This window comes from Mesoplodon mirus (genome assembly GCF_964341445.2).
Source record: "Mesoplodon mirus genome assembly, chromosome: 9".
Taxonomy (NCBI): Eukaryota; Metazoa; Chordata; class Mammalia; order Artiodactyla; family Ziphiidae; genus Mesoplodon; species Mesoplodon mirus.
Window position 1 is genome coordinate 46,169,957 of NC_138985.1, and position 25,790 is coordinate 46,195,746.

At 41.1% G+C, this 25,790-nt stretch overlaps 1 protein-coding gene across 1 annotated transcript in view; it reads right to left on the reverse strand.

Moving 5' to 3' along the window:
* Window positions 1-6,052: 6,052 nt before the first annotated feature.
* The window catches only part of LRRC72 (leucine rich repeat containing 72), a gene marked incomplete at both ends in the record, with an annotated part of 49,954 nt that continues 30,216 nt past the window's right edge, over window positions 6,053-25,790 (reverse strand). Inside the window, 3 exon segments of the mRNA XM_082632225.1 lie at window positions 6,053-6,118; window positions 6,122-6,218; window positions 15,402-15,429. Of these exon segments, the coding sequence (XP_082488351.1) occupies window positions 6,053-6,118; window positions 6,122-6,218; window positions 15,402-15,429 (191 nt within the window).

Consider the following 25,790-nt stretch of genomic DNA (forward strand, 5'->3'; position numbering starts at 1 on the left):
GACCTAAAGGATAAGAATAGCCTTACTATTCCAATATGTCATACTTAGAGCAGATATAATAGAATATTAAATTAGCCAGTGGGTTTATTAGGAAATTGGATTCTGCTTTTTGATCCAATAGGTGGTAATAATAGCTACCACTGAAAGTTACTGTATCCCTGAAGTTATCTTGTTTAATATTCACAACCCCATGAAGTAGACTTTATTTTTATCCTCATAACACAGATAAGGAGGTTAAAGTCTAAAGAGGTCCACTAATGTATCCAAAAGTACAGAACCGGAACTCAACAAGGTCTGCAGTTTTGACTACAACATTGTACTCTCTTAATATGTTACCATCACTGTAGTTTCTCTGCAGATGTAAGATAATAATAGAGCTCTGAAGACAAGCCATTATTTTACAGGATGTGGTAGATAATCCCTAGGCTCTTAAACAGATGAGTGATTTTAGTCATCATGATGTATATGAGTTTACTTGAGTTTTAATATTATTGGATATTAAACTTAATAGAAATTCTTAAAGTAGATGTTCTTGCAGTGTTTTTATCTTCTCAGGATCATCTCCCCTGCTTCTGAAGCAAATCAGTCCCCTTCTTGAGCGGGAGGTAGATGTCTTCCAGTTCTCATGGTTTACAACTAGGCCAATAAGAATACTTTTCAGAAATTTTACATTCCTGAAGCCAAAGAGGGAGGATGTTTGTTTGTTTGTTTCTCCCTTGGGACAATTATAAATTACAGGGATTCAGTTCCAGAGCTGCTAGAGCTGACATGTAGAGGTACCTGAGAGAATGTAGCCACTGAGCAGACAGACAAGAGAGGGTTAAAAGGAGGGGAAAATGTTGACTCCACTGGGCTCTGACACAGTCTACACTGGGTTTATGGAGTTTGGTTACATGAGCAAATTTCTCATCTGGCTTTCTATAAATCAGAAACAAAGAATTAGTAATATATCTTGTGACAACTAGAAAACAAATGGGATCAAATTTCAAAAATTAAATATATGTAAATATAACAAAGGAAAATGAAGGCACATAAATTAAAAATTTTGAGATTTATATGCTCTTAGAAAAAGTACAAAGGCACATCAAGTTTTGGATTAGATTATAGTTATTTTGGTTGGAAAAGAAGCTCAGTACAAGGTGTTTTTGCATCTCTTTACTGATGTTTATTTTGGAAAAACTCTTATTTGCTCGAAATTGTATAGAGATTAATGCATGCTTATGTAAACTAAGGTGATATTAAAGCATCATTTGCATAGACAAAAAGCAAGATCTTAATTTTGGAAAAAGCAGATTTCTTCTCATAATAATTACTTTAGCAGGTAAACAGGAGATTCTGCCCCCACCCCAGCCAAAAGGTGGATCTAGCCTAGTTTCTATGGCCTTTAAGGACTAAGTTCTAGTTTTATAAATCAATAAAGGCATCTTTTTAAATGGTGATCTTAATTTGTCTAGAATAAATCAGGTAGCTGTGTAATTGATCAATTCAGGGCAATGTAGCTAGCTAGTTCATAAACTCACATAAAACTACTTAATCACAAGATGATTCCAAATGGATAACATTTAAATGTGAAAAAAATTATCAATTCCAGAAGAAACCATGATAAAATTCTTAATGACTTTGGCATGAAGAAGTTCTTCCTAAATGTGACACTAAACTCAGAAGCCACAAAAGGAAACAAATTCAACTACGTTTAAAAAAAGAAATCTGAACACTTCTGCTTCTGGGAAGATGGAGTAGACATACTTTTCCTTATTCCTCATACTAAGTAAAACTAAAAACCCTAAACATTATACATAAAATAATCAGAAGAGGGCAGATTGGCTAGGCCCCTCAGGATCCAGGCAATGACCCTTTGTTTTTTTCTCTGGGTTTTCTTTTTGCCTCATATATAGCAGATATGAGGCGGAAGAAGCCAGCAACATGGAAACACCAACAACCTCAGACAAAAATAAGCTTCAGCAAACAAATGCCTGCTCTGTGGATTTGGGACTCAAAACTGAAACATCAAATCATACCTAAATTTCAAGTCTACACCAGCCTGCCCTACAAATTTTGGACTTGCCAGCCTCCACAATGGCATGAGGCAATTCCTTAAAATAACTTGCTCTCTCTATATAGGCATGCACCCAATTGATTCTGTTCCTCTGAAGAACGCTAATAGACCAGGTGTCCTAGTTTGAGCTGCTAAAACAAATTACCTTAGATTAGGGTGGTTGAAACAGGAAACATTTATTTCTCACAGTTCTGGAGGCTGGAAGTTCGAGATCTGGGTACCAGCATGGTCAAGTTCTTGGTGAGTGTCCTATTCCTGGTTTACAGAGGGCCACCTTGCTGTGTCCTCATATGTCAGAAAAGGCAGGCTAGCTCTCTGGCCTCTTAGAAGCATGCTAATCCCATTCATGAGACTCCGCCCTCATGACCTGATTACCTCCCCAAGACCTTACCTCCAAGTACTATTACATTGGGAATTAGATTTCAATATAAAAATTCTGAGGGGACACAAACATTCGGTCTATGATGGTAGGTATAGTTCCTAACAGGCACAACTGCTCTTTAACAAGCAGAGGTTAGGGGTGCCCACTCTCCTCGATATCCAAGTATAACTTCCCAATCAGTCCTCCATATTTTCAGTTTCACATCTGTGGATTCAACCAGCTGTGAAGCGTGTAGTACTGTGCTACATATTTATTTTTTAAAAACTGCATACGAGTGGACCCAAGTAGTTCAAACCCAAGTTGTTCAAGGGTCAACTCTAACAGCTGACATGTATTGAGCACTTTCTTTGAGAAAGCCACTCTACCTAACATGTTACATACATGATCTAACTTAATCCTTGAGACTCTATGAAGTAACTATTGTTATTATTTTAAATAAGAGGAAATCAAAGCCTAGAGATTAACTAACTTGTCCAAGTAACATAACTGCTAAGTGGAAGAGCTAAGCTAGATGTGTCTGATTCCAGAGCCTCAGCTTGAAACCACAACCCTCCACAAATCTATGTATCAGTGTTTTCTGTTTCTTAGCTATAAGATCATCTGATGGATCCTGAAATAAATGTGCTTTCACTTGAGCCCATTTGAATGGGTCTTTGTTGTTTAAAACTAAGAACTTAATTGAAAACACCCTCTCAATTGTGTGTTCCATTTTGGTAGAGTTTTAGATTACTTAAGTAAGGATCATGTCTTCTGTTTTGTGCTCTTCTGCAAATGGTATTTCATACAATGTTTTCCAATCATGGCCACTAGTAGCCCTTCTTTCTTGAACAAAAAGTGCCTAGTATTGAGGCGTGCGTTTTTGTTTTTGTTTTTTTATGTTGGGGGTAGGAGTTTATTAATTTATTTCTTTATTTTGGCTGTGTTGAGTCTTCGTTTCTGTGCGAGGGCTTTCTCTAGTTGTGGCAAGCGGGGGCCACTCTTCATCATGGTGAGCGGGCCTCTCACTATCGCGGCCTCTCCCGTTGCGGAGCACAGGCTCCAGACGCGCAGGCTCAGCAGCCGTGGCTCACGGGCCCAGCCGCTCCGCGGCATGCGGGATCCTCCCAGACCAGGGCTCGAACCCGTGTCCCCCTCACCGGCAGGCAGACTCTCAACCACTGCGCCACCAGGGAAGCCCCTGAGGAGTGCATTTTAAAGCAAAACTTTTTCTTTGTACAAATGAGATATATTTCCATTAGTTCTCTAAAAAGGAGATTAAGTAAAATTTGTTAGCCATATTTTTGCAATTGGAATAAATTGTTCATCCTTTTCAGTGATTGTGGGATTAAAAATAAAATATCAGGGCTTCCCTGGTGGTGCAGTGGTTGAGAATCCGCCTGCCAATGCAGGAGACATGGGTTTGATCCCTGGTTCAGGAAGATCCCACATGCCGCAGAGCAACTAAGCCCGTGCGCCACAACTACTGAGCCTGCGTGCCACAACTACTGAAGCCCGTGTGCCACAACTACTGAAGCCCGCGCACCTAGAGCCCATCCTCTGCAACAAGAGAAGCCACTGTAATGAGGCCCGTGCCCTGCAACAAAGAGTAGCCCCTGCTCGCCACAACTAGAGGAAGCCCGCACGCAGCAACGAAGACCCAACTCAGCCAAAAATAAATAAATAAAATAAATAAGTTTATAAAATAAAACATCAGACTACACATTCTTTTACTATTCTTTAGTGGTTAACCTGGAGATTACAATATCGCATCCTCAATTTACAATTTGCAATCTAATTAAAAATTAATACTGCTTATGCAGTTTATGAGCCATCTTAAATCTGAGCCAACATATACCATTTCCATCATGAAATGGATTGTTGCTTTACCTGCCCAACATTATTGCTTGGTGGGTCCAATGGTACTCAGTTCATGATGAGTTCAATTCAGGCTCCCAGTTCTAGAATGAATGCAGTAGCATGCCTAGAAACTACTATTTGACCAGTAACTAGCTCTCTGCTGCCGTATGACCCTTGAAGACTGCACTGTGATACCTCTCAGCTTGACAGGGGCTTCACAAGGCATCCTTGCTTACAACAAATACTTCTAGCACCATGGATTAGGCTGGGTTATTGTATTACTAATCTATTACTATGTAGTAAATTACCCCAAAATTGATCAGCTTGAAGCATCAATAAGCATTATCTCATACAGTTTCTGCAGCCAGAAATAGAAGCAGCTTAATGGGGTGGTTCTGGCTTGGGGTTTCTCAGGAGGGTGCTGTGAAGCTTTCAGCCAGGGATGCAGTCATCTGTGGCTTAAACTGGATCTAGAAGATCTGCTTGCAAGGTAGTTAATTGGGTCTGGAGGATGGCTTATAACTCACTTGGTTGTTGGCAGAGGACTTAGCTCCTTACTTGCTTCTGGAAGTAGGCCTCAGCTCCTCACCACATGGATCTCTCCAGAAGACTGCGTAAGTGTCCTCATGACGTGGCAGCTGGCTTCCTGCAGAATAAGTGATAAGGAGAGAGAGGAAGAGAAGACTTTGATTCTTTCTATGACCTAATCTTGGAAGCAACACACCATCATTTTTCCTTAATAGCAGCCATTCACCTACATCAATACCAAACTTTTTCTTTTCCTCAGCTGCAACCTTCTGCCAGGGACCATACTGGACTTCGCAGATTCTGGCTGTGCACAGAATCACAAGCGCCCACAGGGGGAAGGAGATCACAGATTCTCGGTGACAGTTCACTACTCCCTCTAGGGTTTTCATCTCTTGCTTGTTTTGATTTCAGCCCCACTTCTCCAGTGTGTCTGTGGTACAGTGTGATAGTGTCTAGGCACCATCAAATAAGGGGAAATGTCCCTCTGCTTTTTATAAGCTTTAGATCTAGCACTTTAGCTTAGCTGGTGAAGATCAGCAATGCCTTTTGGGTTACCTTACATGTCCGGTTTTGTGTCCCAGCACAAGGCAACTGCTGAAAGCTTTTCTGTTTTCCCTTCCCTCTAGCAGAGTGCTTTGGTGTAGGCCAACCACAGATCATAAACCCACACCCAGAACTGGCATATGCCTCCAAAGGTGAGAGTGAAAGTCATACGATATATTGTAGTCATACAAAGGAATACTATATAGCAATGAGGACAATGGAATTATTGCTGTTGGCAACAACATGGTCAATTTTACAATTTTATAATGTTGAGTACAAGAAGCCAGAAAAAGTTATTCAACTTCTATGATTCCATTTATATGCCTTTCAAAAACAGACACAACAAATATATGGCTTAGAAATCAGGAGGATGGGTGGATAGTAATAGGTCATTGGACTGGTAACAGGAATGAGGAGGTTTTTAGAGTGCTGGTAAGGTTCCATTTCTCGATCTAGGATGCCTGTTACATGAACATGTTCATTTTTTGAAATTTTTTTGAGCAAAACACTTATGACTTGTATACATTTCTATATACATGTTTTACTTCAAAAGAAACTTAAGATAAAATGTAGGAATTATTTTTCCTTGGTGTTTCTGTTTACATTCAAATGTTTCAAATAATACCACAATAAACATATAATATGCTAATCACAGAAAAGTTTAATGTATAACTGAAAACGACTAGGATTTCTAGAAACCCCAAGGATTATCTCAGTGTAACTGTGAGCATTTGGGCAGGTTCTGTGTCTTTCTCTTCAAGGTATTTCTCCTCTCATGTTGGAACTGTGTCCCAGTTCAGAGAGGTAATAGCCATTGCTGATCGCTTCATGGACCTTACAAAAACAGCATATTCTGGGTCATCAAACATAGTTCTGAAAAAATGGCAATTATGTCAGAAAAAAAATCAGTTAGACCAATGTTTAAGTGAATCAGTGCCATATCTTTCGTTTATCTGTAGTGTAGTACCACTGACAAATAACTTTTGGGCCCTACTGACAAATCACTTTCAGGACAAGTAACACCATTTTTATTGTATATATTGTTTATTTTAAAAGCAGAGTGAACATATTTGGGATCAGCTATAATAGGTCTCACATATTCAAGCATTCATATTTCAAATCAGTGGTTAAATGAAATGATTAAAATATTTATATAGATATCATATGCATATTAGGATCTTATGTACATTTTATTGAAACGTTATTATAACTTAATTATAATTATTATTAATAATAGTTAATTATTATATAACTACATTATACTATATTTTGTAAAAGTGCTTGGAGATACTGTTTTTCAAGACTGAATCCAGGGACCCCGGAGGAAGATGGCGGAAGAGTAAGACGCGGAGATCACCTTCCTCCCCACAGATACATCAGAAATTCATCTACACGTGGAACAACTCCTACAGAACACCTACTGAATGCTGACAGAAGACCTCAGACCCCTCAAAAGGCAAGAAACTCCCCCATATACCTGGGTAGGACAAAAGAAAAAAGAATAAACAGAGACAAAAGGATAGGGACGGGACCTGCACCAGTGGGAGGGAGCCGTGAAGGAGGGAAGGTTTCTACACACTACAAGCCCCTTCGCGGGCGGAGACTGCAGGTGGCGGAGGGGGAAAGCTTCGGAGTAGCGGAGGAGAGCACAGCAACAGGGGTGTGGAGGGCAAAGCGGAGATTCCGCCACAGAGGATCGGTGCCCTCAGGCACTCACCAGCCCGAGAGGCTTGTCTGCTCGGCCGCCGTGGCGGGGGGGGGGGGGCTGGGAGCTGAGGCTCGGGTATCGGCTTTCAGTCAGAGCGCAGGGAGAGGACTGGGGCTGGCGGCAGGAAGAGAGCCTGAAGGGGTTAGTGCACCACGGCTAGCCCGGAGGGAGTCCGGGGAAAGGGTCTGGAGCTGCCGAAGAGGCAAGAGAGTTTTTTCCCTTTTGTTTCCTGGTGCGCGAGGAGAGGGCATTAAAAAGGCTGCTTTGGGAAGCGCCGGAGACAGGCGCGAGCCGCGGGTAAGGCGCGGACCTCGGAGACGGGCGTGGGCGGCCGCCGCCGCTGCCGCCGACGCCGCCCGCGGCCCGCCGCCGCGGCCCGCCGCCGACGCCGCCGACGCCGCAGCCCGCCGCCGACGCCGCCGACGCCGCCGCGGCCCGCCGCCGACGCCGCCGACGCCGCCGCCGCCGCCGACGCCGCTGCCGACGCGGCCCGCCGCCGACGCCGCTGCGGCCCGCCGCCGACGCCGCCGACGCCGCGGCCCGCCGCCGCCGCCGCCGCCGCCGCCGCCGCGGCCCGCCGCCAACGCCCGCCGCCGACGCCGCTGCCGACGCGGCCCGCCGCCGCCGCCGCTGCGGCCCGCCGCCGACGCCGCCGACGCCGACGCCCGCCGCCGCCGCCGCCGACGCCGCGGCCCGCCGCCGACGCCCGCCGCCGCGGGGCCTGTGTGCGGGCGCGGGTCGCTGTCCGCCCCGCCTTCCGGGGGGCCTGTGCACCCCGCCACTGCCGGGGTCCCGAGACCCGGGGACGGCTTTCCCGGTAAAGCGCACGGAGCGCCACGGGCTGCTGCAACGTCACGCCGACCTCTGCCGCCGCAGGCCCGCCCCACACTGCGCGCCCCTCCCTCCCCTCTGCCTGAGTGAGCCAGAGCCCCCGAATCAGTGGCTCCTTTAAACCCGTCCTGTCTGAGCGAAGAACGGACGCCCTCCGGCGACCTACGCACAGAGGCGGGGCCGGGTCCAAGGCTGAGACCCGGGAGCTGTGAGAGCAGAGACAGGGGAATCTCTCTGTGCAGTCTCGGAGGCAGCGGATTAAAGCTCCACGGTCCATTTGATGTGCCCTGCGTCTGTGGAGTGCATGAATGGACAGCGAATCATCCCAAATTGAGGAAGTGGACTTTGAGGACAAGATTTAAGACTTTCCCCCCTTTTCCTCTTTTTACAACGAATTATTCCAAATTGAGGAGGTGGACTTGGAGAGCAAGATTTTTGATTTTTCCCCCTCCTGCTCTCTTTTTGTGAATGTGTATGTGTAATCTTCTGTGTAAGATTCTCTCTGTATAGCTTTGCTTCCACCATATGTCCCAGGGTTCTATCGGTCCGTTTTTTTTTTTTTTCAATAATTACTTTCTAATTTTAATAACGCTACTATATTTCATACTTTATTCTAATTTACTTTACCTGCTCTTTCTTTTTTTCCTACCTTCCCTTCCTCCCTCCCTCCCTCCGCTCCTCCTTTCCTTCTTTCTTCTTTCCTCCCTCCCTCCCTCCCACCCTTCTTCGTTCCACTTTCTTTTTCTTTCCTTCCTCCCTCCCTCCCTCCTGTCTTTCTTTCTTTCTTTCCTTCCTCCCTCCCTCCCTTCTTCCATTCACTCTTCCTTTTGCTTTCATTCCTCCCTCCCTTCCTCCTTTCTTTCCTTCTTTCTTTCCATCCTCCCTCCCTCCCTCCTTTCTTTCTTCCTTCCTTCCTTCCTTTCTTCCCTTCTTCCTTTCTTTCCCTCTCTCTTTCTTTCTTCTACTAATTCTTTCTCTCTACCTTTTCTCCCTGTTATTCTGAGCCGGGTGGATGAAAGGCTCTTGGTGCTGCAGCCAGGAGCCAGTGCTGTGCCTCTGAAGTGGGAGAGCCAACTTCAGGACACGGGTCCACAAGAGACCTCCCAGCTCCACATAATATCAAGCAGCGAAAATCTCCCAGAGATCTCCATCCCAACACCAGCACCCAGCTTCAGTCAACGACCAGCAAGCTACAGTGCTGGTCACCCTATGCAAAGCAACTAGCAAGGCAGGAACACAACCCCACCCATTAGCAGAGAGGCTACCTAAAAACATAATAAGGCAATAGGCACCCCAAAACACACCACCAGACGTGGACCTGTCCCCCAGAAAGACAAGATCGAGCCTCAACCACCAGAACACAGGCTCTAGTACCCCCCACCAGGAAGCCTACACAACCTACTGAAACAACCTTAGCCACTGGGGTCAGACACCAAAAACAACGGGAACTACGAATCTACAGCCTGCAAAAAGGAGACCCCAAACACAGTAACATAAGCAAAATGAGAAGACAGAAAAACACACAGCAGGTGAAGGAGCAAGATAAAAACCTACCAGACCTAACAAATGAAGAGGTAATAGGCAGTCTACCTGAAAAAGAATTCAGAATAATGATAGTAAAGCTGATCCAAGATTCTATTTCCAAGATCCATAATCTTGGAAATAGAATAGACAAAATGCAAGAAACAGTTAACAAGGACCTAGAAGAACTAAAGATGAATCAAGCATCGATTAAAAACACAATAAATGAAATGAAAAATACTCTAGATGGGATCAATAGCAGAATAACTGAGGCAGAAGAACGGATAAGTGAGGTGGAAGATAAAATAGTGGAAATAACTGATGCAGAGCAAAATAAAGAAAAAAGAATGAAAAGAACAGAGGACAGTCTCAGAGACCTCTGGGACAACATTAAACGCACCAACATTCGAATTATAGGGGTTCCAGAAGAAGAAGAGAAAAAGAAAGGGACTGAGAAAATATTTGAAGAGATTATAGTTGAAAACTTCCCCAATATGGGAAAGGAAATAGTTAATCAAGTCCAGGAGGCACAGAGAGTCCCATACAGAATAAATCCAAGGAGAAATACACCAAGACACATATTAATCAAACTGTCAAAAAGTAAACACAAAGAAATCATATTAAAAGCAGCAAGGCAAAAACAACAAATAACACACAAGGGAATCCCCATCAGGATAACAGCTGATCTCTCAGCAGAAACTCTACAAGCCAGAAGGGAGTGGCAGGACATAATTAAAGTGATGAAGGAGAGAAACCTGCAACCAAGATTACTCTACCCAGCAAGGATCTCATTCAGATTTGATGGAGAAATTAAAACGTTTACAGACAAGCAAAAGCTGAGAGAGTTCAGCACCACCAAACCAGCTCTACAACAAATGCTAAAGGAACTTCTCTAGGCAAGAAGCACAACAGAAGGAATATACCTACAATAACAACCCAAAGCAATTAAGGAAATGGGAATAGGAACATACATATCAATAATTACCTTAAATGTAAATGGACTAAATGCTCCCACCAAAAGACACAGATTGGCTGAATGGATACAAAAACAAGACCCATATATATGCTGTCTACAAGAGACCCACTTCAGACCTCGAGACACATACAGATTGAAAGTAAGGGGATGGAAAAAGATATTCCATGCAAATGGAAATCAAAAGAAAGCTGGAGTAGCAATTCTCATATCAGACAAAATAGACTTTAAAATAAAGACTATTAGAAGAGACAAAGAAGGACACTACATAACGATAAAGGGATCGATCCAAGAAGAAGATATAACAATTGTAAATATTTATGCACCCAACATAGGAGCACCTCAATACATAAGGCAAATACTAACAGCCATAAAAGGGGAAATCGACAGTAACACAATCATAGTAGGGGACTTTAACACCCCACTTTCACCAATGGACAGATCATCCAAAATGAAAATAAATAAGGAAACACAAGCTTTAAATGATACATTAAACAAGATGGACTTAGTTGATATTTATAGGACATTCCATCCAAAAACAACAGAATACACATTTTTCTCAAGTGCTCATGGAACATTCTCCAGGATAGATCATATCTTGGGTCACAAATCAAGCCTTGGTAAATTTAGGAAAATTGAAATTGTATCAAGTATCTTTTCCGACCACAATGCTATGAGACTAGACATCAATTACAGGAAAAGATCTGTAAAAAATACAAACACATGGAGGCTAAACAATACACTACTCAATAACGAAGTGATCACTGAAGAAATCAAAGAGGAAATTAAAAAATACCTAGAAACAAATGACAATGGAGACACGACGACCCAAAACCTATGGGACGCAGCAAAAGCAGTTCTAAGGGAGAAGTTTATGGCAATACAATCCCACCTTAAGAAACAGGAAACATTTCGAGTAAACAACCTGACCCTGCACCTAAAGCAATTAGAGAAAGAAGAACAAAAAACCCCCAAAGCTAGCAGAAGGAAAGAAATCATAAGGATCAGATCAGAAATAAATGAAAAAGAAATGAAGGAAACGATAGCAAAGATCAACCAAACTAAAAGCTGGTTCTTTGAGAAGATAAACAAAATTGACAAACCATTAGCCAGACTCATCAAGAAGGGAGAAGACTCAAATCAATAGAATTAGAAATGAAAAAGGAGAAGTAACAACTGACACTGCAGAAATACAAAAGATCATGAGAGATTACTATAAGCAACTCTATGCCAATAAAATGGACAACCTGGAAGAAATGGACAAATTCTTAGAAATGCACAACCTGCCAAGACTGACTCAGGAAGAAATAGAAAATATGAATAGACCAATCACAAGCACTGAAATTGAAACTGTGATTAAAAATCTTCCATCAAACAAAAGCCCAGGACCAGATGGCTTCACAGGCGAATTCTATCAAACGTTTAGAGAAGAGCTAACACCTATCCTTCTCAAACTCTTCCAAACAATATCAGAGGAAGGAACACTCCCAAACTCATTCTACGAGGCCACCATCACCTTGATACCAAAACCAGGCAAGGATGTCACAAAGAAAGAAAACTACAGGCCAATATCACTGATGAACATAGATGCAAAAATCCTCAATAAAATACTAGCAAACAGAATCCAACAGCATATTAAAAGGATCATACACCATGATCAAGTGGGGTTTATTCCAGGAATGCAAGGATTCTTCAATATACGCAAATCAATCAATGTGATACACCATATTAACAAGTTGAAGGAGAAAAACCATATGATCATCTCAATAGATGCAGAGAAAGCTTTCGACAAAATTCAACACCCATTTATGATAAAAACCCTGCAGAAAGTAGGCATAGAGGGATCTTTCCTCAACATAATAAAGGCCATATATGACAAACCCACAGCCAACATTGTCCTCAATGGTGAAAAACTGAAACCATTTCCACTAAGATCAGGAACAAGACAAGGTTGCCCACTCTCACCACTCTTATTCAACATAGTTTTGGAAGTTTTAGCCACAGCAATCAGAGAAGAAAAGGAAATAAAAGGAATCCAAATCGGAAAAGAAGAAGTAAAGCTGTCACTGTTTGCAGATGACATGATACTGTACATAGAGAATCCTAAAGATGCTACCGAAAAACTACTAGAGCTAATCAATGAATTTGGTAAGGTAGCAGGATACAAAATTAATGTACAGAAATCTCTGGCATTCCTGTACACTAATGATGAAAAATCTGAAAATGAAATCAAGAAAACACTCCCATTTACCATTGCAACAAAAAGAATAAAATATCTAGGAATAAACCTACCTAAGGAGACAAAAGACCTGTATGCAGAAAATTATAAGACACTGATGAAAGAAATTAAAGAAGATACAAATAGATGGAGAGATATACCATGCTCCTGGATTGGAAGAATCAATATTGTGAAAATGACTGTACTACCCAAAGCAATCTACAGATTCAATGCAATCCCTATCAAACTACCACTGGCATTTTTCACAGAACTAGAACAAAAAATTTCAAAATTTGTTTGGAAAAACAAAAGACCCCGAATAGCCAAAGCAATCTTGAGAACGAAAAACGGAGCTGGAGGAATCAGGCTCCCTGACTTCAGACTATACTACAAAGCTACAGTAATTAAGACAGTGTGGTACTGGCATAAAAACAGAAAGATAGATCAGTGGATCAGGATAGAAAGCCCAGAGATAAACCCATGCACATATGGCCAACTTGTCTTTGATAGAGGAGGCAGGAATGTACAGTGGAGAAAGGACAGCCTCTTCAGTGAGTGGTGCTGGGAAAACTGGACAAGGACATGTAAAAGTCTGAGATTAGATCATTCCCTAACACCATACACAAAAATAAGCTCAAAATGGATTAAAGACTTAAATGTAAGGCCAGAAACTATCAAACTCTTAGAGGAAAACATAGGTAGAACACTCTATGACATAAATCACAGCAAGATCCTTTTGGACCCACCTCCTAGAGAAATGGAAATAAAAACAAAGATAAACAAATGGGACCTAATGAAACTTCAAAGCTTTTGCACAGCAAAGGAAACCATAAACAAGACCAAAAGACAACCCTCAGAATGGGAGAAAATATTTGCAAATGAAGCAACTGACAAAGGATTAATCTCCAAAATTTATAAACAGCTCATGCAGCTCAATAGCAAAAAAACAAACAACCCAATCCAAAAATGGGCAGAAGACTTAAATAGGCATTTCTCCAAAGAAGATATACAGACTGCCAACAAACACATGAAAGAATGCTCAACATGATTAATCATCAGAGAAATGCAAATCAAAACTACAATGAGATATCATCTCACACCAGTCAGAATGGCCATCATCAAGAAATCTAGAAACAATAAATGCTGGAGAGGGTGTGGAGAAAAGGGAACACTCTTGCACTGCTGGTGGGAATGTGAATTGGTACAGCCACTATGGAGAACAGTATGGAGGTTCCTTAAAAAACTACAAATAGAACTACCATATGACCCAGCAATCCCACTACTAGGCATATACCCTGAGAAAACCATAATTCAAAAAGAGACATGTACCAAAATGTTCATTGCAGCTCTATTCACAATAGCCCGGAGCTGGAAACAACCTAAGTGTCCATCATCGGATGAATGGATAAAGAAGATGTGGCACATATATACAATGGAATATTACTCAGCCATAAAAAGAAACGAAACTGAGCTATTTGTAATGAGGTGGCTAGACCTAGAGTCTGTCATACAGAGTGAAGTAAGTCAGAAAGAGAAAGACAAATACCGTATGCTAACACACATATACGGAATTTAAAAAAAAAAAATGGCATGAAGAACCTAGGGGTAAAACGGGAATAAAGACACAGACCTACTTGAGAATGGACTTGAGGATATGGGGAGGGGGAAGGGTAAGCTGTGACAAAGCGAAAGAGAGGCATGGACATATATACACTACCAAACGTGGGGTAGATAGATGGTGGGAAGCGGCCGCATGGCACAGGGAGATCAGCTCGGTGCTTTGTGACCGCCTGGAGGGGTGGGATGGGGAGGGTGGGAGGGAGGGAGATGCATGAGGGAAGGGATGTGGGAACAGATGTATGTGTATGACTGATTCACTTTGTTATAAAGCAGAAACTAATAAAAAATTAAAAAAAAAAAAAAAAAAAAAAAAGACTGAATCCAGGGCTTCCCTGGTGGCGCAGTGGTTGAGAATCTGCCTGCTAATGCAGGGGACACGGGTTCGAGCCCTGGTCTGGGAGGATTCCACATTCCGCGGAGCAACTAGGCCCGTGAGCCACAACTACTGAGCCTGTGCGTCTGGAGCCTGTGCTCCGCAACAAGAGAGGGTCACGATAGTGAGAGGCCTGCGCACCACGATGAAGAGTGGCCCCTGCTTGCCACAACTAGAGAAAGCCCTCGCACAGAAACTAAGAACCAACACAGCAAAAATTAATTAGTTAATTAATAAACTCCTACCCCCAACGTCTTCTTTAAAAAAAAAAAAAGAAAAAATTCCTAAGTGCAATATTAAAACAGAATGATGATTTTAAAATTCATCAATATTCATAAATTTAATGTTTTTCATAGTTGTATGAACTATTTCTTTTGAAAATATAAATTCCAGTGAATATAAAATGTTAATAATTGCTCTCACTGAACATATTTAGGGGAACAGTAAATAAGGAAGTAAAGACCTTCATTTATAATATCAGGTAATTCTTAAGTGGTTTTTTTTTATGCTTACTTTCAAGATTTTGTCTTTTTCTTTTTTAACTTTTTTGTCTAACTTCTCCCTCCACCTCACCCCACATCTTCATTTATTTTAGGTTATAATAAAAATATTAAAATATCTAAATATGTCAAATATGAATACATAGTTTGAACTCATATATCATAGGAAGACAGCAATTTTTCTGATCTATTGAAGAGTTAGTCATTTTTTTAACCCATTAAAATCCATTTTGGGAAATGGGAATAATCTAGGGAATCAACACAATTATGAAATAATCTGATAAGAAAAGGTAAAGTTTAAAAATCACTTACTTGTCTACATTATTCGCAAATGCAAAGTCTAAAAGAAAAATTCTAAATTAGTATTTTTTAAATGTTTATTCAACATTTTAAAACAATGAAATAATGCTATAAAGGAAAAAGTCTAGAGCATAGCTCTCTGGGTTTTGAGCAATCATTTAGATAAATAGTTCAATCGGTCAAAATTGCCGTGATACCTAACCTCAAACTCAAATTTTCTTTCAGATATAGTGCCTTAGGTGTGTCTAAGGTTTTGAGGCAAATTCTTTAATACAATACACGTCTCAAAACTCTGAGAACAAAATGCGCAATCAATTTAGTTACCAGCAGAATCCAAGTGGAAATTTTTATAATTAAGATACTCAGTCTCATGTGCGGAAATGGATCATTTTTCTTTTTTCAGATAGGCACATGCATCTGTAAATGGACTAATAGACCCAATGAGGAAAAAATATTTAGGACAGTTTAAACCTCTTGGATTCTTGGCATTAACTTCAAAGACACAAAATAAACAAATCCTAGATCACAAGAATCTACATCTTACCTAGCTTTGGAGCGCAAAGGCTAGTCCTCAAAGCTTGAATTTCTTATGGTATCTTCTAGAGACTGTCATTACTTTGTTTATTCCTCTCCAGAAGGCCCAATGCCAGGATAGTGATGGAATGTACCAGCACCTGTTGGGCCAGCAAAGCCCACAGTCTGAGCTCTTGCCAACTCACAGGCAGCAGGGAGCACACAGCCTCTGCCTTAGGAGAGGGGTTCATGGCATCGTTCCCTTCACAAGTGGCTAACCCAAGTCTCCCATGTCTTTTTTCATCACCCCAGATTCTTTCTACATTTTTAATTACAAAAAGCTCACATTTTACTTTTGATGAATATAAACAAGAAAATAGTAAAAAGTGAAATCTCCCTTTGACCTGTCCAATTCCTTATATCAGAAGTATCACTGTTATGAGTTTTGTATGTATGCTTCCAGCCCCCTATGTGCATATGCACGTGCACTCACACACATATATATACACAAAGATTTGTCTGCTGACAAAATTCTAATTTTGTCATTAATCTGCATTATATTACTCCACAACATATTTTTTGTACTCAAAATATACCATGGAATGATTCTAAATCCAATTGTTCATATTGTATGGATGTGCCATAAGCTAACATTCTATGAGTGACCATTTAGATTTTCTGTTTTTTCTATTACAAAAAGTTTCAATTAGCACTTTATACATATATTTTTGTTCATGTGTGCAAATACTTCTGTAGGAGAGAGATTTCAAATTTAATTGCTGTGTTGAATGCATTGCACATTTTATATATGGGTGGATCCTGTCATACTGCCATATGACCTTCCAAGAAAGTTGAACCAGTTTACCCTGGTTCAACTTTCTTGGAAGAGTATGAGTTGTGCTCTTTTCTCCCCTCAACTTCACCAACCTTTTCGGTGTTTGTCTACCTGCAGGATGAAAATGGTATCTCATTGTTTTAATTTGCACTTACTTGCTCACTAGTGAGGCTGATTGTTAGACATCACATTTTTTTCCTTCTATAAATGTCCATATCTTTTGTGACTAGTTTTCAAATTGATTTATAGGAGTCCTTCGAGATAATGGGCATTAACTTTTGCCTATTGTATGTATTGCAAATATTTCTTCCAATTGTGTCTTTTAATTTTGTTCCTGGAATTTGAAGAAACTTTAAGTTGTCCTTGTTTCTCAATCTATTTGGAATACAATTGATTTCTTTCTCATTTTAGGGTTAAGAATAATAAAATAAAAATGTGGTGTTACAATTGCTTTATAAACATTTTCAAGAATAGTTTATTTCCAATAAAAGAATTTAGAGTCCTAAATGTGCATGTCACAGTAAGAACAAATATAACAACTATAAAAACTATAAGGCACAAGTTTTAAAAACTTACATAGTGAGTTTTATTAATTTTATTATAAATGTTTGGTTTGTAGAAAATTAGGAGATTGATTAGGGTTATGCTGCCAATTTTGGGGAGGCTTATAGTCAGCCTTTCTATGAATTAAGAATGTGAATTAAGAAGAAAAAATTTCAAACACAATGAAATACTCTCCCTATCCTTTCTTCCCTAATTTTGTTTTTAGAGGTTTGATATGAAAGAAATGTAAAGCACTAAAGGTAGCAATCAGCTATCCTCCTCACACCTGAAAAACTCTCTAGCCCTGAAAAAGAGATGGGAGATACCATATATTGCTTGTTGCTGGGTGTATTAGCTATTTTTAAGAGTGGGGATTTTCTATCCCGAGATTCCTTTCCTACCACAGCATGGCTTACCCCCACTAATCCAGTAAACATTCAGTTTGAGCATTAGCTTTTACATGAACTAAAAGAAAAAACAAGGAAGTGGCTGACCAATAGAACAGTCTAACTTATCATGCAGCTGATATGTGTAAAATCAGGTGTTGCAATGGTTTGCACATTAAGCATCCTAACAGCCAAAGGAAGATATTACCCCCATTTAAAAAAACAGAAAGGTGAAGCAAATTCATGTCCAAAATAAAAATTGTAATTACTAGCAGAGCTGGTGTTCAAATCCAGGAGAATCTGATCCTAAACCTTGTGTTCTTGCCTCTACACTGGTTGTTCTCTGGTGGGAGTATGCATCAGAATCACCTGAGAGGCTTGTTAAAACATAGCCTCCTGGGTCCACCCTGAGTTTCTAATTCAGTAGATGTTGTATGGGGCAAGAATGTGCATCTGTAGAGAATTATGAAGTGATGCTGCTGCTGCTGATTTGGGGACCACACTTCGACAACCACTGCTCTACACTATAGCCTTCCGCATCCAGAACGTGTCCTCCAGACATTACTTCTATTCTATGGGATATATAGGGGATAAAGGTACACGTTGAACTATACTTTGTGGAAACAATCATACAAATTGAGGCATTCCATAATGTAACTGGCCTGGTCTCTACAAAAAGTCATGGAAAAAATTTAAGACTATTTTAAATTAAAAGAGTAATCTGGGGCTTCCCTGGTGGCGCAGTGGTTGGGAGTCCGCCTGCCGATGCAGGGGACGCGGGTTCGTGCCCCGGTCTGGGAAGATCCCACATGCCGCAAAGTGGCTGGGCCCGTGAGCCATGGCCGCTGAGCCTGTGCGTCCGGAGCCTGTGCTCCACGACGGGAGAGGCCACAGCAGTGGAAGGCCCAAGTAACGCCAAAAAAAAAAAAAAAAAAGAGTAATCTGCCACAACAACTAAATGTAATTGTGAACCTTGACTGGATTCTTGTTTGAAAAAGCAGCTGAGAGGCCTTCAAGATGGCGGAAGAGTAAGACGTGGAGACCACCTTCCTCCCCACAAATACATCAGAAATGCATCTACATGTGGAACAACGCCTACAGAACATACACTGAACGCTGGCAGAAGACCTCAGACCTCCCAAAAGGCAAGAAACTCCCACGTCCCCACGTACCTGGGTAGGGCAAAAGAAAAAAGGATAAACAGAGACAAAAGAATAGGGACGGGACCTGCACGTGTGGGAGGGAGCTGTGAAAGAGGAAAGGCGTCCACACACTAGGAAGCCCCTTCGCGGGCGGAGACTGCGGGTGGCAGCGGGGAAGCTTCGGAGCCACAGAGGAGAGCGCAGCAACAGGGGTGCGGAGGGCAAAGCGGAGAGATTCCGGCACAGAGGATCGGGGAAACCAGCACTCAACAGCCCGAGACGCTTGTCTGCTCACCTGCCAGGACGGGCGGGGCTGGGAGCTGAGGCTCGGGCTTCGGTCGGAGCGCAGGGAGAGGACTGGGGTTGGCTGCGTGAACACAGCCTGAAGGGATTAGTGCGCCACAGCTAGCCAGGAGGGAGTCCGGGAAAAAGTCTGGAGCTGCCGAAGAGGCAAGATCTTGCCTCGTTTCCTGGTGCGCGAGGGGAGGGGATTCAGAGCGCCGCTTAAAGGAGCTCCAGAGACGGGAGTGAGCCGTGACGATCAGCCCGGACACCAGAGACGGGCATGAGACGCTAAGGCTGCTCCTGCAGCCACTAAGAAGCCCGTGTGCGAGCGCAGGTCACTCTCCACACCGCCCCTCCTGGGAGCCTGTGCAACCCGCCACTGCCAGGGTCCCATGATCCAGGAACAACTTCCCCGGGAGAATGCACGGCGCGCCTCAGGCTGGTGCAACGTCATGCTGGCCTCTGCCGCTGCCGCAGGCTCGCCCCGCCTCCGTACCCCTCCTCCCCGGCCTGAGTGAGCCAGAGCCCCGGAAGCAGCTGCTCCTTTAACCCCGTCCTGTCTGAGGAGGGAAGAGAAGCCCTCAGACGACCTACACGCAGAGGCGGGGCCATATCGAAAGCGGAACCCCAGGTGCTGTGCGAACAAAGAGAGAAAGGGAAATCTCTCCCAGCAGCCTCAGGAGCAGAGGATTAAATCTCCACAATCAACTTCATGTACCCTGCATCTGTGGAACACCTGAATAGACAACGAATCATCCCAAAATTGAGATGGTGGACTTAGGGAGCAACAATATATATATTATTTTCTTTCTCTCTTTTTGTGAGTGTGTATGTGTATGCTTCTGTGTGTGATTTTGTCTGTATACCTTTGCATTTACCATTTGTCCTAGGGTTCTGTCTGTCCGTTTGGGGATTTTTTTTTTTAAGTATAATTTTTAGCACTTGTTATCATTGGGGGTTTATTTTTTGGTATGGTTGCTCTCTTCTTTCTTTCTTTTTCTTCTTTTTTTATTACTTTTTAATTTTTTTTATTTTTAATAATTATTTTTTATTTTAATAACTATTTTATTATTACTTTTTTTCTTCCTTTTTTTTTCCTCCCTTTCCTTCTGAGCCATATAGCTGACAGGGTCTCGGTGCTCCAGTTGGGTGTCAGGCTTATGCCTCTGAGGTGGGAGAGCTGAGTTCAGGACATTGGTCCACCAGAGACCTCCCAGCTCCATGAATATCAAATGGCAAAAGCTCTCCCGGAGATCTTCATCTCAACACTAAGACCCAGCTCCACTCAACAACCAGCAAGCTACAGTGCTGGACACCCTATGCCAAACAACCAGCAAGAAAGGAACACAACCCCACCCATTAGCAAAGAGGCAGCTTAAAATCATAAGGTCACAGACACACCAAAACACACCACTGGATGTGGTCCTGCCCACCAGAAAGACAAGACCCATGCTCATCCACCAGAACACAGGCACTAGTCCCCTCCACCAGGAAGCCTACACAACCCACTGAACCAACCTTAGCAACTGGGGGCAGACACCAAAAACAACAGGAATTACGAACCTGCAACCTGCGAAAAGGAGACCCCAAACACAGTAAGTTAAGCAAAATGAGAAGACAGAGAAACACATAGCAGATGAATGAGCAAGGTAAAAACCCACCAGACCAAAAGAATGAACAGGAAATAGGCAGTCTACCTGAAAAACAATTCAGAGTAATGATAGTAAAGATGATCCAAAATCTTGGAAACAGAATGGAGAAAACACAAGAAACATTTAACAAGGAACTAGAAGAACTAAAGAGCAAATAAACAATGATGAACAACAATAAATGAAATTTAAAATTCTCTGGAAGGAATCAATAGCAGAATAACTGAGGCAGAAGAACGGATAAGTGACCTGGAAAATAAAATAGTGGAAATAACTACTGCAGAGCAGAATAAAGAAAAAAGAATGAAAAGAATTGAGGACAGTCTCAGGGACCTCTGGGACAAAATTAAATGCACCAACATTCAAACTATAGGGGTCCGAGAAGAAGAAGAGAAAAAGAAAGGGACTGAGAAAATATTTGAAGAGATTATAGTTGGAAACTTCCCTAATATGGGAAAGGAAATAGTTAATTAAGTCCAGGAAGTGCAGAGAGTCCCATACAGGATAAATCCAAGGAGAAACACACCAAGACACATATTAATCAAACTATCAAAAATTAAACACAAAGAAAAATTTATTTAAAACAGCAAGGGGAAAACAACAAATAACATACAAGGGAATCCCCATAAGGTTAACAGCTGATCTTTCATCAAAAACTCTTCAAGCCAGAAGGGAGTGGCAGGACATATTTAAAGTGATGAAAGGGAAAAACCTACAACCAAGATTACTCTACCCAGCAAGCATCTCATTCAGATTTGACACAGAAATGAAAACCTTTACAGACAAGCGAAAGCTAAGAGAACTCAGTACCAGCAAAACAGCTTTACAACAAATTCTTAAGGAACTTCTCTAGGCAGGAAACACAAGAGAAGGAAAAGACCTACAATAACAAACCAAAACAATTAAGAAAATGGTAATACGAACATACATTATCAATAAGAACCTTGAATGTAAATGGATTAAATGCTCAAACCAAAAGACATAGACTGGCTAAATGGATAAAAAACAAGACCCATATATATGCTGTCTACAAGAGACCCACTTCTGAGTTAGGGACACATACAGACTGAAAGTGAGGGGATGGAAAAAGATAATCCATGCAAATGGAAATCAAAAGAAAGCTGGAGTAGCAATTCTCATATCAGACAAAATAGACTGTATAATAAAGACTATTACAAGAAACAAAGAAGGACACTACATAATGATCAAGGGATCAATCCAAGAAGAAGATATAACAATTGTAAATATTTAGGCACCCAACATAGAAGCACCTCAGTACATAAGGCAAATGGTAACAGCCATAAAAGGGGAAATTGACAGTAACAGAACAATCATAGCAGGGGACTTTAACACCCCACTTTCACCAATGGACAGATCATCCAAAATGAAAATAAATAAGGAAACACAGCTTTAAATGATACACTAAACAAGATGGACTTAACTGATACTTATAGGACATTCCATTCATAAACAACAGAATACACTTTCTTCTCAAGTGCTCATGGAACATTCTTCAGGAGAGATCATGTCTTGGGTCACAAATCAAGCCTTGGTAAATTTAAGAAAATTGAAATCCTATCAAGTATCTTTTCCGACCACAACGTTATGAGATTAGATATCAATTACAGGAAAAAATCTGTAAAAAAATACAAACACATGGAGGCTAACAATACACTACTTAATAACCAAGAGATCACTGTAGAAATCAAAGAGGAAATCAAAAATACCTAGGAACAAATGACAATGAAAACACGACAACCCAAAACCTATGGGTTGCAACAAAAGCAGTTCTAAGAGAGAAGACTATAGCAATACAATTCTACCTCAAGAAACAAACATCTCAAATAAACAACCTAACCTTACACCTAAAGCAATCAGAGAAAGAAGAACCATAAAACCCCAAAGTTAGCAGAAAGAAAGAAATCATAAAGCTCAGATCAGAAATAAATGAAAAAGAAATGAAGGAAACAATAGCAAAGATCAATAAAACCAAAAGCTGGTTCCTTCAGAAGATAAACAAAATTGATAAACCATTAGCCAGTCTCATCAAAAAAACAAAGAGAGAAGACTCAAATCAATAGAATTAGAAATGAAAAAGGAGAAGTAACAACTGACACTGCAGACATACAAAGAATCATGAGAGATTACTACAAGCAACTTATGCCCATAAAATGGACAACCTGAAAGGAATGGATAAATTCTTAGAAAAGCACAACCTTCTGAGACTTAACCAGGAAGAAATAGAAAATATAAACAGACCAATCACAAGCACTGAAATTGAGACTGTGATTAAAAATCTTCCAGCAAACAAAAGCCCAGGACCAGATGGCTTCACAGGCGAATTCTATCAAACATTTAGAGAAGAGCTAACACCTATCCTTCTCAAACTCTTCCAAAATACAGCAGAGGGAGGAACAGTCCCAAACTCATTCTATGAGACCACCAGCACCGTGATATCAAAACCAGACAAAGATGTCACAAAGAAAACTACAGACCAATATCACTGATGAACATAGATGCAAAAATCCTCAACAAAATACTAGCAAACAGAATCCAACAGCACATTAAAAGGATCATACACCATGATCAAGTGGGGTTTATCCTAGGAATGCAAGGATTCTTCAGTATACGCAAATCAATCAATGTGATACACCATATTAACAAACCGAAGGATAAAAACCATATGATCATCTCAATAGCTGCAGAAAAAGCTTTTGACAAAATTCAATACCCATTTATGATAAAAACCCTCCAGAAAGTAGGCACAGAGGGAACTTACCTCAACATAATAAAGGCCATATATGACAAACCCACAGCCAACATCGTTCTCAATGCTGAAAAGCTGAAATCATTTCCACTAATATCAGGAACAAGACAAGGTTGCCCACTCTCACTACTATTATTCAACATAGTTTTGGAAGTTTTCACCACAGCAATCAGAAAAGAAAAAGAAATAAAAGGAATACAAATTGGAAAAGAAGTAAAACTGTCACTGTTTTCAGATAACATAATACTATACATAGAGAATCCTAAAGATACCACCAGAAAACTACAAGAGCTAATCAATGAATTTGGTAAAGTAGCAGGATACGAAATTAATGCACAGAAATCTCTTGCATTCCTATACACTAATGATGAAAAATCTGAAAGAGAAATTAAGGAAACACTCCCATTTACCACTGCAACAAAAGGAATAAAATACCTAGTAATAAACCTGCCTAAGGAGACAAAAGACCTGTATGTAGAAAACTATAAGACACTGATGAAAGAAATTAAAGATGATACCAACAGATGGAGAGATATACCATGTTCTTGGATTGGAAGAATGAACATTATGAAAATGACTATACTACCCAAAGCAATCTACAGATTTAATGCAATCCCTATCAAATTACCAATGGCATTTTTCACAGAACTAGAACAAAAAACTTCACAATTTGTATGGAAACACAAAAGACCCCGAATAGCCAAAGCAATCTTGAGAAAGAAAAACAGCGCTGGAGGAATCTGGCTCCCTGACTTCAGACTATACTACAAAGTTATCGAGACAGTATGGTACTGGCACAAAAACAGAAATATAGATCAATGGAACAAGATACAAAGCCCAGAGATAAACCCACAAACATATGGTCACCTTGTGTTTGATAAAGGAGGCAAGAATATACAATGGAGAAAAGACAGCCTCTTCAATAATTGGTGCTGGGAAAACTGGACAGCTACATGTAAAAGAATGAAATTAGAACACTCTCTAACACCATACACAAAAATAAATTCAAAATGGATTAAAGACCTAAATGCAAGGCCAGACACTCTAAAACTCTTAGAGGAAAGCATAGGCAGAACACTCTATGACATAAATCACAGCAAGATCCTTTTCGACCCATCTCCTAGAGAAATGGAAATAAAAACAAAAATAAACACATGGGACCTAATGAAGCTTAAAAGCTTTTTCATAGCAAAGGAAACCATAAACAAGGCAAGAAGACAACCCTCACAATGGGAGAAAATATTTGCAAGTGAAACAACTGACAAAGGATTAATCTCCAAATTTTATAAGCAGCTCATGCAGCTCAATATCAAAATACAAAAAACCCAATCCAGGGCCTCCCTGGTGGCGCAGTGGTTGAGAGTCCGCCTGCCGATGCAGGGGATACGGGTTCGTGCCCCGGTCTGGGAGGATACCATATGCCGCGGAGCGGCTGGGCCCGTGAGCCATGGCCGCTGGGCCTGCGCGTCCGGAGCCTGTGCTCCGCAACGGGAGAGGCCACAACAGTGAGAGGCCCGCATACCGCAAAAAGAAAAAAAAAAAACAAAAAAAAAAAAACCCAATCCAAAAGTGGGCAGAAAACCTAAATAGACATTTCTCCAAAGAAGATATACAGATTGCCAACAAACACATGAAACAATGCTCAACATCATTAATCATTAGAGAAATGCAAATCAAAACTATAATGAGATTTCATCTCACACCAGTCAGAATGGCCATCATCAAAAAATCTACAAACAATAAATGCTGGAGAGGGTGTGGAAAAAGGGAACCCTCTTGCACTGTTGGTGGGAATGTAAATTGATACAGTCACTATGGAGAACAGGATGGAGGTTCCTTAAAAAACTAAAAATAGAACTACCATATGACCCAGCAATCCCACTACTGGGCATATACCCTGAGAAAACCATAATTCAAAAAGAGTCATGTACCAAAATGTTCATTGCAGCTCTATTTACAATAGCCAGGACATGGAAGCAACTGAAGTGTCCATCAACAGATGAATGGATAAAGAAGATGTGGCACATATATACAATGGAATATTACTCAGCCATAAAAGGAAACGAAATTGAGTTATTTGTAGTGAGGTGGAAGGACCTAGAGCCTATCATACAGAGTGACGTAAGTCAGAAAGAGAAAAACAAATACCGTATGCTAACACATATATATGGAATCTAAGAAAGAAAAAAAAATAAGGTCATGAAGAACCTAGGGGCAAGATGGGAATAAAGACACAGACCTACTAGAGATCGGACTTGAGGATATGGGGAGGGGGAAGGGT